Below are 19452 nucleotides of genomic sequence, written 5' to 3'. Positions count from 1 at the left end.
AGCAACAGATTAATAACAAGTAAGAGGTTCTAGTCGGGAGCACCCGACTAGGGGATACCCTGAACCCTCATTCATACGGACGGACGGACAGACAGACAGACACACGGACATGGCTAGATCGACTCGGCTATTGGTGTTGATCAAGAATATATATACTTTATGGGGTCGAAGATGCTTCCTTCTGCCTTTTTGCACAAATACAATATACCCTTATACCCATTTTAATGGGTTCAGGGTATAAAAATCCCTGTCCGTTAACTGCTCTTCGGGGCAAGATGGAAAGCTGGAAAAATTGTATGCAAATAGATATATCCCGGTTGGCCTGTGGCGTCCGTTAGACGTGAAGTATGGCAGGCACGGTTGCATTCATATGCCGAGGAAAAGTCTGACAGCACGCGCACATACGTACATTCTATGTATGTACATCCGTGCATGCATACATACGTATATACATGCATACATACACGTATACATGCATACATACACGCTTACATACATGCATACATGCATACAAACATGCATGTATAGATTCATACATACATACATACAAGAATACATACTTGCATAGATACATGCACACATGCATACATACACACATACATTCATGTACACGTACATGCATACATACATGCATACACACATGCGTACGTACATGCGTACATACATAGATACATACATGCATACATTCATACATGTACACATACATACATTTATTTACGTACCTTCGAGCCGTATTTTTTGTTGTTGCCGTATCAATTTTTCATAAGTTACAATTCTGGAGAAAATTGCATTTGCCTTTATTTGCTTTATGTGCGCGTGTGTGTGGAGGGGTGTGTGTGTGTGTATATGTCAAAGTAATTTAGCATCTGTGCCGGAAAATCTCGCATTGGGCGCCTTTTAAATCGCTTGAGGCCTGTGCCACTAATATTTGCATAGATGTGCACAATGTACCCAAATGCTGCGATGCCCCCCTCATGAATTTCCACTCCATGCCATCATGTACCTTATTTACTTTCCCTAATACATAGACGCACGCAGAAATATATATGTATGTATATTTATACCCTTGCAGAGGGTATGATAATTTTGTTGTTAACGCATATGATACATCTTCGACCCCATTAAGCATATATATTTCTGTCCGTCTGTTTGTTTCTCTCTTTCTCTTTCTGTTGCGCGTACATATGTCGAAACCGACTGGATCGGACCATATCACATCATATATGCCATAGGAACGATCGGTCGAAAATTATGTTCTTGTATGGAAAATTGTTTGGAAAGGTGTGCCGCATATAGCGATTCCTCCGCGTTATTGTATAAAGTTAAAAAAAAATATATGAACAAAACTCTTGCACTTATGTCAAAAAAAAAATGATAAATCATCATGTTCATGGGTTCTAATACCCTTTGATTCTGCAGCTCATGTAGAGTATATCCTGCTTTTCATAGCAGTTAACCAGCTGCCATAAATAATTGATTGACAGCACGGAGGTAATTATGTTTATGCAACTCGTTCGCCTGGAAGCACACTAAATGCATAATAACGTTTATAATTTCTGCTCGAAGTGATTTTCATTTGCAGTTACAAATGCATTAGTTGACCCATAAATCTAACATTTCGAAATTCAATAAATACTGCACTTGCAGGACAAGAGTTAGTTGGTTTTGATAGTTCATAAAGTTGTTTAGTCAGTTGAAAATCCTTAAAGTTTGCAAAGTTTGTCAACAAACAGAGAGTAGTATAAGATAGATTGTCAAGAGACAGATGGAGACTAGTATAAGATATATTGCCAAAAAGCAGATGGAGAGTCAAAAGACAAATGGGGAATAGTATAAGATAGGTTTCAAAAGACAGATGGAGAGTAGTATAAGGTAGATTGTTAAAAGACAAATGGAGAATATTATAAGATATATTGTCAAAAGACAGATGAATAGTTGTATAAGATAGATTGTCAAAAGACAAATGGAGACTAGTATAAGATAAATTGTCAAAAAGCAGATGGAGAGTAGTATAAGATAGATTGTCAAAAGACAGATGGGGAATAGTATAAGATAGATTGTCAAAAGACAAATGATGAGTAATATAAGATGGATGAATAGGACACAAGTTTATTACTAATAATAAGGAATTATCGATAATCAGCGATCGATAACTATGGCAGAGCGAATATGGAGAGGGGATTAAGAACTCTTTAAAAGAATGTATAAATTTAAGGTATATGCATTAAATATAAATGGTAATCATTAATAATCAAAGTAATGGAATGTAATGAATAAAAACATTTTGGGAAAAGATATAGATTGAAACGCAGATCTTAAAATGCCTCAATAGATACATTACCTCATAAAGCTCCCACGGTTGAGGGATCTGTCTGGGTGTAGTTCTGCATCCGAAGGTAAGAGCAGCTACGCCCACTCACCGCATGCACCCAGCGCAGTCAAAGGCAAAGGAAAACGTCTGTGCCTGACACAATTCGTTGCCTACTTTTAAGAGCAACGCAAGTGCACAATACACACGCACGCAAACGAACACACACATAGACACATTTGCTGAGGCGGAACCGGAAAACAAAGGCAAAACTTTGCTGCGAAAGCCAAAACAAGTCGTAAAGTGCACATATCTTAAAGAACAATTGATGGCCTTATATCTAATATCCTTATACGGATTCTATTGTAGGCAATGTTTATTTATAGTACATTAAATAGGTCAGCTTATTGCAGACTTTTTAGTATGAATAATGTGCCCGCATGCATGCAGCAGATGCCCACAAGCACACACACGCACAGTCCCACACACACACACACACACAGAGTCCACCATATGAGAGTATGATGCTGTGGTTTTGGGCAGGTGGTGGCCATAATATAATTGAATCCTTTGGCTATGCAGCCGCGTGTAGCGAAGCCATGCACCCAACCACCAAGCAAATTATATTTTAAGCGAAAAAATGCGAAGCAATTTGCTGCCGCGGTTGGCGCCAAGTAAATTTTATGGTTTTGCTGCTTTTGTTATTGTTTTATACCCTGTACACAATGAATTTCCATGGTAAGCCACGACGACTGCTGACCATCTGTATGAAAGCGTCCAGATTCGTACATTTTTAAGGGTTTAGGTATAGAGGGAAAAAATTATACTTAAAATTACAGATATGGCCAATTTTCGTTCTCAATTTTCAAAAATGCATGCTGCATAGTAGAATTTTGTGTTATGGCGTTATTTACCTTAGTGTCTATATTGTTTTTGAGAGAGCCGAAGCTGAGAGTAAATTCAATTTATATACTTTACGATTTCAGTTGTGAGAGGGCAAATGATAACGATTTCATTTTCGATCCCATTTTGATATTGTCTTTGGCATCCCCTAGTCGACTACTTACGGCGAGGTGAGAGTCCTCTTGCTTGGTTGTTGTTCTGGGCTCTACTTACGATGCGGCGAGTGAAGGTCTTGACAGCCTCCTCGCAGTGCACTTGCATCCAGGGTTCGCCCGTGTCCTGGACATTTTGTTGGTATTTGTGCGCTGGTCGGCCACATAGTTTCGTTGCTCGCTTACCGCTGGTCTTAGCTAAAATCAGTTTGATTAAATTGAGTTTTGCGGCACGCTTAATGTACCACGGCAGGAAAACGTTGTCCTTGGCGCACGTGAGCGGAAATTCCAAGAGGACATCCTGCTCTAAACTTTTCAATAACTCGCGATTCGACATGCAAGCATAAACAAGCACAAGTTAAATCTGACATCAGTATTCCGCACATTTAAGACAATTTCATTGTAATTTTTTAAGACATAACGCTTTTGAAGCTTGCAATTATTTTTATAATTACATAGTAAACGTAAAGAATTCTTTAATGTGAACTTGAAAATCGGACCAAACGAAGGCTTAAGGTCGAGCCATCAACAAGTTAATTGAGCTGGTAAATATATTCATATATCATTACGAAACCGAGCTAAAGTACTACGAGCAATTACTAATAAGGTTCGATCCAAAACTAGGCTCACGAACCGATATAAGAACGAGTTTTTGTTTACAAATATAATAATATTAAGAAATTATGTTTTTTATTGCAAAAAGTGCAACCAGTCAAAAAGGTAACAAAAATAGGTTGCTTAATTGTCTTATTTGTTTTTTTTTTTTTTTTTTTGGTTTTAAGTGTACAGAGTCGGAGTCAGAATCACTTGTGGGAATATGATGCACGAAACACGGATGCACGTAGACTATATTAGAATAAATATTATGTACAAATATGCATCTAGTTAACAATACATTCTGTACAGGGTCGCCCACTTTAGCTTTATCGGGTTTGGCTGATAACCTTCAGGTAGTGTATTAAATGCTCGCCCAGGTTGGGTCTAATGTAGAAGATGCACTGCGTCTGGCGGCGAGCGTCGTGGTCGTTTTGGTCCTGGTCGTGTTCATGCAGCTGCAGCAGATCGCTTAACGAATCGCTGGTCGGCCCGTGGGCACGGGATGCGTTCAGGAAGCTAATGATGCGCTCGTTGGTGTACTTCATCTGCTGCAAGGAGAAGGAAAAGGATTAATGTACATAAGACAAAAGATTTGCCCCTTCGGAATGCTTACGCCCTGCATGTCGTCGGCTTGTTCGGGCTTCAGGCTCAGATACAGTTTAGATGGATCGTCGCGATCCGCCAGCAGCTCCACCTTGAGCACGGGTGAAATGAACTTCAGATCGTCGCACTTGAGCTCCATAATGACCAGCACGGAGGATGTCAGGAACAGCAGAGCCGGCTGCAGTTGGCCAGCGTGTAGCAGGGTAATCTCCTGGAAGCACAGGATTTGATCGGTGCTCAGCTGCTCCGGCAGGAAACGCCAGATGCGATATGAGCTGCTATGCAGGGCCACATTCCGCGTCACGCTCGGCTCTACCTGCTGTGGCATGGCATTAAATCCGACCGTATGCAGCACGCCCTGCCCCGTCAGGGCCAGCATTTCGGCCGCGCCACTTATGGGTTTGGTTATGGCGCCAACAATGCCCTTGGTTAGGCCCGTCAGGACGCCCACGGAGCTGCGCGCTTCCAGCGTATGATGCGCCAAGCCGCCGACCGCGCCCAGCAGGCTGATACCCAGCCCGGTCAGGCCTAGGGTCAGGCCATCCGCGAAACCCTGGGGTCGAGCGCGTCGTCGTGCCTCCGTCAGCTCAATGTGCTCCGAGTCCAGCGTGAGTCGGTCAATGTTACGGGCCACCGAGCCGGCTAGTTTGGTAACCGAGTTGACCGTGCCCGCGGTGACATTGCGCAGCAGCGAGGCGGAGCCTTGGGTGATGCCCACAAGGAAGCCCCACGGGCCGCGAAACAGGCCCTGGACGGGCATCGAAATGAAGTCGCGCATACCTGTGGTAAATGAGCGGGCGAGTCCACTCGGACTGCCCAGTATCTCCAGCGAACCGACGACCCAGCCGGCGCCAAAAATGGCTCCGCTCAGATAGTGCAAACCCAGGGATTGGCCGAATCGCAGCGGTACGGTAAGAATCTGTTCGCGCTCGTAACGGGAAAAGGAGAGGGGCGAATGATCCAGTGCGATATACAGGCGCGAGGATGTGTGCACCGAGAGCAGCAGACTGAGCGGCTCTACAATAAAGCTGTTCAGACGCAGCGGCTCGGCGATGTAGCGCGCCTGGGCGACCACCTGCTCCGGCAGCCATATCTGGCCGGCGTCTAGGACGACGCGCTTGGTGTCCAGGCGCGGCGTATAGACACAGTTGGAGGGTGCACACTCGACCAGCGTGTCCAGCAGCTGGTTGAGATACGCATCCTCGATGTAGACGCGCAGGGGCTGCAGCTGGCAGCGCATCGCCTGCAACTGCAGCTCATCCTCGTACAGCACAAAGGTCATCATCGAAATCGTGCCCAGCGCCTGCCTGCGATACAGCTCTTCCAGATCGTACACCTTGGGCATGCAGCAGTCTCGCTTGTACAGCTTCTGGGTGCACAGAAGCACCGGGAAATCGTATTTGCCATTGGAGTACAGCTGATTGTCCACCTGAAGATTGGGCAGCTGCAGCTGCAGCACACGCTGTCCATCATCGTCGTCGTCGTAGGCCAACATGACATCGTCCGCATATATGTTGCACACCTCGGTCTTCAGATAATCGCGATCCCGATCGTTTGTGTGCAGGCTGAAGACGAAGCTCTTGACGAAGAAGCGCACGGCGATCGTCAGATGCGCCTCGCACTCCTGCCTAAAGTGGATGCAGTCAACAGTCCGATGCTCTGGCTCGCAGCCAGAGGGTTCCACCTCCGACCGGGCCGGCTGCTCCTCGGCGAGATCTGGCAATTGCGGCTGTGCCGTGGTTTCCGGCTGTTTGAGGCGCGATCGCAGATCCTTGACGGAGAACTCCAGCTGCTGGGCTATGTAGTAGATGTTGAAGCGTATCGCTCGATGCTTATCACAGATCACGACCTTGATGACGCCATGGTTGGGCACATGTATGAACTTCTGCCACGACTTGTCTGTGCGAATTGGCTTCGACCAGCTAATCTTGTGCTTGCCACAAGCAACCAAATCTACAAGGAGAAATAGTTGCTGAGTCGGAATTTTTTTGATAATCCAAGACTCACCGCTGTAAAGGGCCAGGGACAGGTTGCACATAGTGAACTCGACGTCGGGAAAGTTGGCGTACATCTGGGGCGGTGTATAATAGCATTTGCTAAACGGCGAAATCAATTGATTCCACTCGAAGTGCTTGCCCGCCAGCTCGGGCGAGGTACAGGTCACATTGCTGTTGCCCGAGGCGCTCGTTTGGGCTACCACAAGCTTCACATTCGTATTGTTGTTTATGATCAAGGCCGGCGATGTGTCCCGAAACACGTTCAGATAGTACACATTGTCCTTCTCGATGAGGCTGATCATTAGGGGTATGGAATCGCTACCGTCCTGTAGATTGAAGCAGCGGCGCGTAAAGGGCAGTGTCAGCGGCACGGGTATGGAAATGTCTTGCTCGCCGGCCACGGCGAAGCACATGAAGTAGACGAAAGCCGTGTCGCTCGTGTGCTTGGACTTGTGCGCGTTCAGATCGTGGAACAGCTCCACGGAGACGCCAATGTTGCTAAGGAAGGGCGAAAAAGGGAGATCCATTAACGCCAAATAAGATGAAAGCGCCTTAATACACTCACTTATGCCTCTTGGCCTGCAAGGACTCAAGCTTACGAATGGTCTTTAGAAAATCCAGTGCATTAACCTCGGAGCGCAACGCGGTCTCCTTATGATCCATGGTGAGTGGCAGGGCGGACAGCGTGACGTCCGAGAAGTTGGCGATCACAAACTTGGAGCGCAGCTTAAAAACGCGATGTCCATCCTCCAGCTTGAACTCGAGCAGCAAACGCAACACATCCGCACAGCGCACCAGGACTATGTCCACAAACGAATTGGCGCGCAGAAGCACATGACGCCCCAAGCCACCCGCCGCCTGCGTCTGATTCTCCAGGCAGATGGGCAGCGAGGATACCCAACTGGAGGCGACGGGCGCTGCGATGGTAAAGTGACCGCCTAGCGCGGGCAGCATTTCCAGGCAGTTGGCGCGGATAAGATGGCGAGCGCCTGCCGCCGGCAAACAGATGCTAACATCCAGAACCGTGTCGTTGATGAACATGCCCCAGGCGGCAATTTCCAGGCCGAGGGTGCAGGAGAACTCGCGTGTCGCCTGCGCACGGTACTGGACATCCAGCTGGCCGAGCAGCTTGAAAGGGCGATGCACGCGCAGCTCCTCGGCATCGTTCAGCGGCCATTTGGGCTTAAGAGTCCTGTCCAGCTGGTCCAGCGTGCGCTCAATGGGCCAATCCGCAGGCTCGTAGTGGAAGAATTTGTGCCAGTCGATGTTCTTGAGCATAAAAGTGTATTCTCCTTGCGAGGCGGGGCCGAGGGCGCAGCTGATGATCAACAGAAGGTAGATTAGGAAAAGGAATATAAATTATTTACATGGTTAACGTACGGGAATTCGAACTTAACGCAATGCTCCGTGGAGTGCGTTGTGGCCGTACTCAAAGATTGGCGTCCTCCCTCCGCGGCAATGATGAACTGCTCCTCAGTGCTGCTTTCCGTTGCCGGCAACTCGCAGCTGAGCAAGTTGCAGATTTCGAATATGGGCCAAATGCTGACAAGTATCCTTTGCGGCGGCAAATCATCATCATCGATAAATCCCAGCGGAACGTCCTCGCGTACAATGCGCACCCAAAAGCTGATAAACTGCTGCGGCAACTGGGTCGGCACCTTCACCAGCCAGGGCAGGCTGTTGTTCGACTTAAGCGGGATATCTCCAGTGCGTCCTTTGCCCTGATTCGAGCTTAGCTTGAGCCTGAAAAATAAATGGTGGGCAATTACAAAGTATGTGTAACAATAGTTATAGTAAAAAAAATAAAAGGGAAGGTTCGATAAAGAGGTAAGTCCTGCTCCTTTTGGAAGCAAGAGCTACTTGACCATAGGAGTGTTTAACTCTTGGAAACAGTTCCAGGGGTCTGCTACATATTTCAGGTTCACGAACCTCATGCTGATATCGGCATTTCGCGCCACATCCTGGTAGAAGGAAACGCGGCCCTTGGCAGGCAGCAAATGTGTCTGTTGTTCTTCCTGCGGATTGCCCTCGGTTCGAAACTCGGTGAGCAGCTCAAAGGGCACCATGCTCACCAACTCAATCTGGCCCTTGACCAGGATATACACCTGCGTAGCGGACAATTTGCTCAGCTTGATGGTCAGGCAGCGCTGACCGATGCGCACATGCCGCACTTGGTGCTCGTCCTCGAACTTTAAAGCAATGGGCACCGATTCGCTGACCTGCAGCAGATGTGTGTCCGTATCTTCGATGTGGAACGTTAGCTCCTGACCGTGACTATCGCTGCAGAAATAGTAGGGACGCAGCTCCTGAGTTGCCACTGGGATCCGTTCACTTGTGCCCGTCTGGCCGAAGACAAAAGCCGTCTGCATGCGATTGACGATCACGCACCTGGGCATTAAGGTGTGTACGACGTCGCGCTGCTGCAGCAGCTCCTGCCAGTGCTGTTTGGAGCAAAGCAGCGTGTGTATCACGCAGGGCCCACAATTGAAGCGCAGCTTGTCCAGCAAAAAGTTGGCCTGTAGCAAACTTTTCGCGCTGTTAAACCGCAAATAGCTATGAAAGGCCATAGGCTCCATGATGTCCAGCATATTGAGGCAGCCATAGTCCAGGCACTTGATGCGACTGCGAAAGTCCGTCTCAACGCTGTAATTACTTGGCGTATAGACGGACGCGTGCAGCCGCAAATCATCCACGTGCACGGTAAGAAATGTCTGCGTTATTTTCGTGATGCGTCGCAAGTAATATTTCTGGAGCGGCGGCGGCAGCACATTTGACGCGTCCGGCTGGTTCAAGAAGTTCAATTTAATATTCTGACAGCACACGAGCAGCTGCAGTTTGGGCACCATTTCCGCCTGGAAGGTAGTATCGATGCGCATGCAGCCCACCAGAACTTTCGGATGCAGGATAAAATCGTTGTTGTCACATTTCCTAAAGTCGAACTCCAAGCGGCTGCTCTCGATCTGAAAGGGGATTGATAAGGTGACGGCTTATAAGCATGTGCACACGCTCACCGTTTGCAGATCCTCATCCTCCTCCGGATCGAAGCAGGAGCCGTTCACGGAGATGAGCGATTGCATGATCACCACGCGCCAAATTGTCGCGCTAATGTTGCGATCCGGCGGCGTCAATTGCTTGCTGGCAATTTCCGAGAGCTCGAAATCACAATAGTGCAAGAATGTTTCGTGCGTCTCGCTGAAGTACTCCATGCGGCATTGGATGTGGATGGGATTATCCACCTGTACGGATAAAAATTTAAGCTTTAGCAGAGATCAGGGCAACATTTGGACAACATACGGGCATTGGCACGGGATAGATGTGTATGCGGCTCATCTGGCGCGGCTGCGGGTAGCGCCAGCAAATGATGCCATAGTTCTTTTTGATTATCTGCACCTGGTAGGGCATTGGCAACATGGTGTCCGTGTTAAGATAGACAAACTGAAAGGCGCCCGCTCTGCAATATAAATAAAAATATTTAAATTCGATTTGAGAAAATAATAATCTTTCACAAACGGACCGCAAGTCGTCCTGGTAGAACTCAATCTTGGGTTTCTGCGCCGTCTTGGAGCGCACAATCTCTGCCTGGGAGGGCGTGTATTTCAAGAGTTCCTTTGGCGGATTTGCCGGCGGCTGGCCAAGCGATGGACGTTCTTGCAGAAAGTGCTGCCATTCCTGGTCAGCGTGTTCTTTAATGTTGTCCAGTCCGTCGCGCGCCTGACTCAGATGCAAAATGTTCTGGATGCTCGCATCGACGTGCAGCACGTTGAGCTTGAGCGTGATGCTGGTCAGCAGCTGATCGCACCAGGATTCACTGAGCAGATCCGCGGAGAGGCGTATCAGCAGCGGATGCAATAGTATCTGGTCGCCTGTCTGCACATAGAAGGCGCCCAACGTCGACTTAATGGAAGCCTTTTGCGGCCGGTCCGTGAACTTGACATTGGCATTAAAGTCCAGGCAGACGGCGCTGCAGCTGTAGCTCCGCGCCTCGTCGTAGAACTTGACGGTGACCCGGTCACAAACGAGATGCAGGCGATCCGCATTGAAGCACTGCAGCTTCAGCTGGCGCATGCGAGTGGTATGCACAACAGGTCTCTCGCTGCGTTGTGCAAAGTAAGGAGTAAGGCTCAACAAGGAGTAGATGCGTATAAGATCGCTGGAGAGGAGCTTGATGCTGCTCTCGCACAGGCTCAGCTGCATGGGCTTGCGCAGCTCGATGTCCACGTCCACGTGTTGGCTTCTATCGACTTGCGTCTTCAGGGTAAAAAGAGGCGGTGGAATTCCGGAGCTGCCGAGCATACCGGGCTGCGTGTCGAAGACGGGCTCGCTGAACTGCCCGCTCAGAGCTTCATCATAGCTGACGAAATCGCGCTCCGTGTCCGACCTGGCCAAATGTATATTGAAGTCGAAAACGGAAGCCTGGGTAATGACAGCACGCGGCGTTTGCGTGGACATGAAACTCGGCTGCGATACGGTCACCAGCAGCAGCGGTCGAAACATCAGCTTATCCTCTTTCTCGAGCACATCGTAGACCCTGAGCGCAAAGATGCCTGCGACAAAGGAGACGCTGCGCGGATAGCTCAGCTTTTGTTTTGTGACGCCCAGCATCTTCTGCGAGTCTAATGTAAAATTTCGCGGCACCTGGACACCAATTGTATTTTTGGGTATATTAATGCCCGAGTCGCTCTGGCAAGAAACGAGCAGCGTGTCGCTGCTGTGGGCATCCACAAAGCTGCCGAAGGCAGGCACCTTCGCCGTCGCCCAATCCTTATTCAGTTTACTTTTATGCGTTTGCGACCAGATCGACTGAACGAGTTGCACATCCGCTAGGGAAACCTTCTGGCTGCCGACAATCGAAGGGAGTCTGGATTTGGGGCATGTTTCTAAACAGCTCTGGCCTAGAATGCTGAGGAATTTAAACAAGTTATTTGATTTTCTTGGAGGAAAAGTCAGGAACCCACCCGCGCAGCCGCTGCACGCGATTTATGATGCAGGAGATTAGGTGAATTTGATGCGTATTCAGCGTGGCAACAAAATCCGTCACGCAATTAAACTCGACGCTTTCGCCGCATACCAAAAACCGATCATAGCTGATGGCTGGCGCGAAAATGGTGATAAAATCAAAGTCCTTGAATATATCCATGTGCTCCAGCTCTGTGGAACGGGTCTGATTGTTCCACTCCACAGCCGGATTGCTGTGCTTGTTCACCAACGTCGCCTCCGAGCGATATTTCTGCGTCTGCAGCCAGTTGCCCGAGGAGAGCGAAATCCTGCGCACGCTCAGCTCGTACTGACGATCCTCGACCAGGGCGCCCGGCGTGCTCAGCATATTCAGCTCCGCTGCCTTGTTGTATACATCCGGGCGAATGGGCTGACGCACCAGAGGATTCTCCACACTCGGCGTCAGCTTGATGCTCTCGATCTGTGAGAGAGGTACATAAAGGATTAAGGAATGATTTCTTATGGAATAAATTCTCATCTCACCCGCAGCAAGAGGACGCTGCAGCATTTCTTTTCCGACTCGACGGGTAGGTAGATAAAGATGCCCTTGCTGTTCAGATGTACCATGGGCAGATCCTGTACAGTCGTAATGCTATCCTTAACAGATTCCGGTTGGGTCTTGGCGACCTCTTTGGTTGGCCCGCTGCGCATCATTTCGAAGAACTCGCATTGGGATACCAAGAACTCGCTAATGCGATCCACATGCAAGATTATTTCGATGGGCTGCACTTCGATGATCAGCTCGGAGATTGTGCGACGTTCATTGACCAGATTGCGAGCACCAATCTTCGAGTGCAGATCCTGCAGGCTGACAGTTGTGAGGACGATATTGATCAGGGGCAAATTCGTATTGTCGCCCAGCATTTTGATGTGAAAGTCGTCCATGAGTCGCCACTCGTCTAGCACGATCGCCTCGTAGTAATTCAGGCTGAAGTTCTCCACTTTGGTGGTGACCTTGGTGAAGTCCTCGTGCCTGTCCACGTTTAGCAAAAGATCCTCAAAGCTCAACAAGAGCTTGCGAGCCTTGTGATCACAAAAGCCCTCCAACTCCAGCGAAATGCGCGGAATAGTCCACTGACAAAAAAATATCAAGGAGGCCTTCACTTTGGGATCTAAATAACACAAAATGTAACTAAATAGTCAATGGATAATCTATAAGTACTTATATAACCTGGGGTGTTAGCGGGGGGCTTAAAGTTGGGATCCAGTTCGAGGAACTCCTTCAGCATGGCATAGTTCTGTGCGCTGCCCGTGTAAATCTCCAGACTGGGCCGGCGCTCCGACCGATGCGTTTGGCACGAGCCGGCGCTCAAGGAGAGAAGCGAAGTGTAGACCGCGTTGAGGATTTCGTAATGATCATGCAGGAGTTTAAGCTGTAAGGGAGATAAAAGGAGAGCTGGTTACAGTTAGAAGATCCAAGACCAATCAGGACACCTACATGACGGCCAAAGATATTGATAGCTGACATGTCCACGTGCACATTGATCGAGTAGGTGCTCGGCAGCTCCTTGTACTGCGGCTCCTCCTGCCACTCAACTTTCTTGGAGCCCGACTGGCCCTCAATTCCGGCTTCCTCGATAAACGAGTCGGTACGTTTGTTGGACTTGGAGTCCGCCGTTTCCGGCACCTTCTCGGCTTTCTTGTGGGACAGGGCGAGCGTGATTGTTGTCCGCACCGGAGCCACAATCATCTCGGTTGTGGCGCCCAGGCGATAGCAGACGGCGAAATCCTTCAGCTCCATTACCCAGTTGCAGAGCTCCGGATTGTTCGTCACACTGATGACGGTGCGTATGTTGCCGCGCAGCACCTCGTCGGCGTGGCTCGACTTGATCTTAAGGCGGTCCAATCGTATCGATGTGTACTCCACATCCGCATCCTTATTGGCCCTGCGCAGCATCACCTCGCACACATCGATCCGCACCTTTGTTATCTCCATGACCACAACTATGGTGCTCAGACGCTTCATAAACTGGATCAATTCGATGGTTTGGTCACCGCTTGTTTCGCTTTTTGGCGCCATTTTTACGGGTTCCATGTGCGTGGCCGGCTTCTCGTCGCGTTCGGAGCTCGCGTGTATCGTCTCCGCGGGAACAGAGATCTTGCGGCTATTCGTCCGGCTTAGGCGACGCATATTCACTTCCATTTGCGACAACTTTGGCACCGAAGCCATCGAAAAGTTCGAATTCGACGGATGCTTTTCGGATAGACTGAACGAATCAAACTCGGGCTCCATTTCTAAAAAAAAAAAAAATGCAGAAAAAAGTATAATATTATAATATGATTTTAATGCCCTTGTAGAGAGTAAGATTCATAGGAGATATCTCCGAACCCATAAAGTATATAAATTTCCGAATGAATCTGTCTGTTTCTATGCATGTATTATGTTTTCTTTTTTAGATATCTTGACCAAACTCGGCATTTATTAGTTTTACTATAATCCTCATACATTTGCAAAGTCCTAGTAACCCCTGTATCATAAAGCTGCCTTAGGAACGGTCTGTCGAAAATTGGTTCTTGTATGTTTATCGAGATATCTTAACCATACTCGGCATTAACTATTATCCCTGTGCTTCTTAAGAATGCAACTAGCCATGTCCACCCGCCTGTCCGTCCGGCCGTATATATTAAGGCGTTTATCTAGGACATGAAAGCTAAATACTGCAAATGTTAATAGTTTCTCCGTTACCCCAAACCCCTTGAGTCGGTTCCGACATTCCGTTTTGTGTACATATCTAGGAGAAGAGGATACTTACCATTCTCAATGCACGGCTCCGGATTTGCGAAAGAGTTGAGAAACTGTAACAAATAGATGTCCAGTGTGATGCGAAAACTTTCGATCCAGAGACACACTGCATTGGCAGGTATCAGCTTGCTGTCCGGGTTCGAGTCCTGAAACGGAACCTGCAACTGCAGCTCAAGCCATTTGTTGGTGATGCCCTTATTTGTGGACAAGACGACGTTTCGAATGTTCATCATCGTGTGGTAAACATCTGTGCTCAGGTTTCGCAGCGAGAACAACATGGCCAGGTGCGTATGGTACTTGCGATAGTTGAGCCGCACCTTGGTGATGAGCGACTGCAGCTTGATCACGTCCGAGGAGTTGTTCGCCTGAGCGACCAGCTTGGCCAGCGCGCCCAGCTGGGGGCCATTGTAGCCCAATATCAGGGGTATGATGCGTGTGGTTAGCACGAGTTCACGCTTGGAGAACTCCAAGTTAATCAGCTCCGATTGTACCTCGGCCGTCTCCAGAGCGGCCACATTTCGGCGCCAATAATTGGGCAATAGGAGGCTCTTGAACTGCACCTGCATGCTGGGTATATTCAACAGCTTGGCCGTGCCCATCTCTGGCGTGGTATTGATTGCCGACAACGACAAATTCTTGACATTAAACGTGTAAGCATTGTAGCAGGACTCGATTATCTCGCGTGGCTTGTCCTCCAGATGGGTGATTAGCTGCACCAGACGCTGCGGATTGGCCGGCCCACAAATGACACCCTCAGCGAAGGCTAGCCTCAGCTGCAGATAGGGCAGCAGAGATTGGTTGACCGTGGTGCTCAGGCGATGCTGATTGGCGGCCGAGGAGCTCTCGTCACTCTGCTGTCGCGGATAGAACTTTACGGTCATGTCACGCAACTCAATCTTATAGTTGCACGTGGGCATGAAGCCCATCAGGTACTCAAAATCGGCATAGGTCATGTACCGGTTCTTGTACTCCTCTTCCCTGCTCACAGGGCTGTTGACGTTGTCGTTTACGGTCTCTGCATGATATCCTGAGTAATCGTAAGGACGCAATAAATCACTAATTACATTTTTAACCTGTAGAAATGACTGCGTAAAATGGAATGTTATGCCCGCGGACAGCACTCGATACTTGACGCGCAGGCCCAGATCTCTCAGCTGCGCCTCCGGCGAGGCTTGGCCCCTAGCGGGCCGCGGCGCACGGCACTCGACAATGTCGAAGGCGAGCACCGGACTGCGAAAGAGCATATATTCGTCGGTGTTGCGTGCGAAGTAATCGTCGTGATTGTGGCTTGACCAGCTGCGATCCGCGAACGTGTACTGATCATCGAACAGACTCTTGTCAATAAACGCGCGCTCGTTGTGGAACTAAAAGCAAGTGGACAACAATTTAGAGCCAAGAGATTGGAATGGAGAATTGACTACTACCTCCTTTGTGTTGACCAGGCTGCGATCCATGGGATCATCGCTGCGATAGACACCCAACGGCTCCATACAAATACTGGATAGGCCCGCCCGCACATTCGTCCAATCGCTCTCCTTCAGCTGCGACCTCTCGTAGTATATGCCGCCCAGGCTGATGCGCAGAATTGGGGTGTAGCGTATGCGCTTGATGCCGCCCATGGCCTGGTCGGTGATTAGCTCCGAGTTCTTGAGCTGGAAATTCAATTCCTCCGCATAGACGCCCACATCGAAGGCATGCCCAACGGGATCCTCGACAGTTGCCGAGGTCGGTGGTGTCTCGAAGCTGGGAAACAAATTCCACGCACGCGAAAATAATGAAGTTGTGACCACGTCGCTTGAGACCAGATTTGTGGTGCCGCCGACATTGGGAGACGCCGCTGGTGGCTCCAAGCTAAAGATTTCCTCCTCAATTTCAGCGGGCTTCAGCTCCAGTAGCATTTTAACCAGCCTCATAACCATCGGCAGCTGCATCGACGACACATTAATGTCCAGCGATTTGGTAAAGACGCCAATCCGCGTGGTGCTCATGGTGCTCATGGTATTTACATTGTGTTTCCGCAGCACACGCAGCTCCAGTGTGCAACGGTATAGAACCGGCTCCTGGCACACCTCAATACGACCAGCCGTGTTGCGCTTATCTAGACATATCGTTAAATCGGATACCTGCAGCAGCTTGCGCAAGAACACATTCACGGGATTCACATCCACCATGGCTGGCTGCCACTTCTCATCGGCTGCGCTGAAGTTCAAATACTGCACGTTCATGGAGACCACAATGTCATCGTCGACGTATTTCAGAATGATGTTGTGGCACTGCAAGTTGATGTTGTTGATGATCTTGTTGACCACGCCGGGAATGCTGGTGGGGGCCTGCTGCTGCTCCTCGGCCTCGGCCGCAGTGCGTTTGCGACGCTGTTCCTGCAGCAGGGCGGCGCGACGCTGCTTGCTCTCCTCGTTAGGCAGCTTGGCTACAAACTCAATGGTATTAATCTCGATGCGCACCGGCTCCGATGTTAGCTTTGTCCAGGGCACTTGGATGGACAGCTCGTGTATGTGGCCGGAGACGAGCTCAATTGGCAGATTCAGTTCCTCCTCGAGCACGTCCAGGCGCAGGTCCAAATTCTGAAACGATACCTCGCCCTCCCACAGCGACACCTGTGCATCTTCGTCGCGAATGTTTACATATTTCGCCACGTAGTTCAGCAAAATTGGTGTTATGTAGGACTCTAGCTTAAACATTGTCGCTGTCCACGACTACACGTTGGCAAAGCGCATTAACCAAAGCTCAAGTGGGTTCCCTAGTTAATTGAACGTTTCCTTCTCTAATTTAATGCACATTTCGTTAATTTTGTTACGATATTATGCCGAAACATAAAATAAAAACAAAATAACATTTGCCACAATATTCAATTGTTTACTATTTTGCCCCGGCACTCAGTGTTGGTTAAATTATTAATGTGCCCGCCGCCAAGCAACACTGGCATGCACGTCATCAGGGAATAAAAACTTTGTTATGCCATTTGCTGCATTATAGATATACATAAATGTAAGGTGTTATGATATCTGCTAAATATGTAAATTGCCTGCTTTCACATTATTAATTGGTTTGTTAATCAATTAATTTATTTAATCCATCCCTAATCTCCAGAGCCTGTCTTTACGTGTAACCACCCCGCGCAAGAAAACAGCTGTTTACATCGCAATTGTTGACAGCGAGAAGTAACAGCTTAAAATTTACTTTTAAGATGCCACAAGTTACAAAAACGAACGAAGAATTTGGTAAGTGGCCGTGAAATGACATTAAATTGTACAATATTAATAAACTATTTTCTAAGACGTTGTCAAGTATTTTCTGCAGTTGCTCGACGATGACAAGGACATGTCCTCTGGCATAGCGGCCATTAAAACGTTGCTGATGATATTAGAAAAAAAACAATGTAAGCATATTTTTTTTATAAACTAGTAATAATAATAATCGTAATAAACTCTTAGTTGGCACCATACATATTTTGCACACCACAATGCGCGAGGCTGTGGCAGCGATGCGTAATACGGACCTGTCCATAGCAGCCATCGTGTCGGCTGGCGAGCTCTTCTGTCGTTTTATAACACTCAGTTTGGATGACAAACACATGGAGGAGTGCCGGCAGATCATGTTGAATCGGGGGAAAATCTTTCTTACCAAATTACTGAATTCGCGTCAGGTCATTTCACAGCAGGCACAGCGTTTTATCAGCGATGGCTGTCGAATCCTTACCCACTCCCGCTCTCGAGTGGTCCTCCAGGCGCTGATAGCCGCATCGCAAAACAAAAAGACCTTTCACGTATTTGTGACGCAGGGCGGCATAGGTAGCCCCGGGCAAGTAATCGGAGACTCAATTGTTATCTTTTGCTTAACTGTACCATTTTTTAGGGAGGAGATGGTACAGGAGTTGCAGGCCGCGGACATTGATTGTACGCTAATACTAGACGCTGCCACCGGCTATGTAATGGAATCGGTTGACTTTGTTATGGTAGGCGCCGAGGCGGTCGTGGAGAGCGGTGGCATTATTAATCGCATTGGCTCCTACACAATGGGCTTGTGTGCGCGCGAAATGAAGAAGCCCTTCTATGTGCTCTCTGAAAGTTTCAAGTTCTCTCGCCTATATCCTTTGAATCAAAGAGATTTGTCTAACGAGTACAAGGTACGCAAGATGTAGTGCAAGCAGGGTTGCCAATTCAATGAACCGTTTCCAGAGATCAGATACTTATTGGCAGTTTAATACGTATTAGCAGCTCCGTTTATTCCAATTAGCACTAAAACGGAAGCTAATAGTGTCTGATTAGCTGATTAGCGGCAGTTGGTAACGCTGTGACAGTGACGCGCTTATTCAAAATTAATTTTTTATTTGCATTTTCAGTATTCGCGCAAGCATTTAAATGATGTGTCTAAGGTGCATCCATTGGTTGACTACACACCGCCTGCATATATCACGCTGCTCTTCACCGATTTGGGCATACTGACGCCATCGGCGGTTAGCGACGAATTGATTAAATTGTATATGTAAGGCTAATAAAACTAAAAGACAAGCATTTTGGCTTGAACTGGTTTCAAAATTGTGATTACACCGAAATATACAAATACGTAATATTGGGGCTATATGCATATACATCTAAAATCTACAGATATTAGCTTCTAACATGTACATATATTACTCTTAAAATTTATATTCGAAGTAGTCTAGCTAGAAGTGAATTTCGCTCGCATAGTAAGCATCGAGATCATTCTCGACGTCGTACTCGGAGCCCAAGTCATCGTCGATATCCACGCTGTAACGTGACGTGTCGCTGCTGTTACCATCTCCGTTGGTATACTCGCTATTATACTCCTCGAGATCATCCGTATAGACGTCGCTCTCCTCTTCCATTGCAAACGCTGCGCCATGCGCCAATTGTTCCTCGAAAGCGTCGTCCGGCTCATCAAGGTCGCTGGCATTCTGTAGTTGTATTATAAAGGGATTAGTTCTAGATTTAATGGTAGTGAGTTTTCAGGTACCACTTGTCCCGTCTGGATGTTAATCTCGATCTGCAAGCGTATGTCCATGACCAGGAAAGCTGTTGTGACCAGCAATGGTATTGTCAAACGACTCTTCCAAGCCAAATCGGTGAGGAACAGGAACACATTGCCAAACGTAGAGTCCATTATTATTAGGTT

The 19452-nt window shown here is 48.2% G+C and overlaps 3 protein-coding genes across 6 annotated transcripts; 1 reads left to right on the top strand and 2 right to left on the bottom strand.

Moving 5' to 3' along the window:
• Positions 1 to 4105: 4105 nt before the first annotated feature.
• Vps13B (vacuolar protein sorting 13B) lies at positions 4106 to 17168 on the bottom strand. 3 transcript variants are annotated; one of them, XM_002058366.4, is made up of 15 exons: positions 15723 to 17168; positions 14309 to 15662; positions 12994 to 13790; positions 12727 to 12928; positions 12039 to 12667; positions 11516 to 11976; positions 10075 to 11460; positions 9855 to 10011; positions 9572 to 9796; positions 8490 to 9520; positions 7941 to 8303; positions 7126 to 7878; positions 6571 to 7058; positions 4574 to 6516; positions 4106 to 4508 (listed from the first exon to the last, which is right to left on the bottom strand). In XM_002058366.4, the coding sequence occupies exons 1-15, from the start codon at positions 16995 to 16997 to the stop codon at positions 4287 to 4289; spliced, it is 11286 nt and encodes a 3761-aa protein (XP_002058402.3). In that variant the 5' UTR covers positions 16998 to 17168; the 3' UTR covers positions 4106 to 4286. The 3 variants fall into 3 exon arrangements, with proteins under 3 accessions (XP_002058402.3, XP_032295108.1, XP_032295109.1); XM_032439217.2 differs by having other exon boundaries at positions 4106 to 4505; XM_032439218.2 differs by lacking the exons at positions 4106 to 4508; positions 4574 to 6516; positions 6571 to 7058; ... (8 more) ...; positions 12727 to 12928; positions 12994 to 13790 and having other exon boundaries at positions 15197 to 15313; positions 15372 to 15662; positions 15723 to 17120.
• eIF2Balpha (eukaryotic translation initiation factor 2B subunit alpha) lies at positions 17167 to 18854 on the top strand. 2 transcript variants are annotated; one of them, XM_002058365.4, is made up of 6 exons: positions 17167 to 17304; positions 17407 to 17537; positions 17594 to 17695; positions 17751 to 18117; positions 18172 to 18442; positions 18659 to 18854. In XM_002058365.4, exons 2-6 carry the CDS (start codon positions 17504 to 17506, stop codon positions 18803 to 18805), a joined length of 921 nt encoding a protein of 306 aa, XP_002058401.2. In that variant the 5' UTR covers positions 17167 to 17304; positions 17407 to 17503; the 3' UTR covers positions 18806 to 18854. The 2 variants fall into 2 exon arrangements, with proteins under 2 accessions (XP_002058401.2, XP_070063340.1); XM_070207239.1 differs by having other exon boundaries at positions 17751 to 18121; positions 18176 to 18442.
• LOC138910830 (uncharacterized) lies at positions 18831 to 19440 on the bottom strand. The gene is made up of 2 exons (XM_032439232.2): positions 19294 to 19440; positions 18831 to 19234 (listed from the first exon to the last, which is right to left on the bottom strand). Exons 1-2 carry the CDS (start codon positions 19438 to 19440, stop codon positions 18983 to 18985), a joined length of 399 nt encoding a protein of 132 aa, XP_032295123.1. The 3' UTR covers positions 18831 to 18982.
• Positions 19441 to 19452: the final 12 nt, after the last annotated feature.

This window comes from Drosophila virilis, chromosome 2 (assembly GCF_030788295.1).
Source record: "Drosophila virilis strain 15010-1051.87 chromosome 2, Dvir_AGI_RSII-ME, whole genome shotgun sequence".
Classification (NCBI taxonomy): Eukaryota; Metazoa; Arthropoda; class Insecta; order Diptera; family Drosophilidae; genus Drosophila; species Drosophila virilis.
Note: the sequence above shows the minus strand (reverse complement) of the source record. Positions and strands in the feature narration are given on the sequence as shown.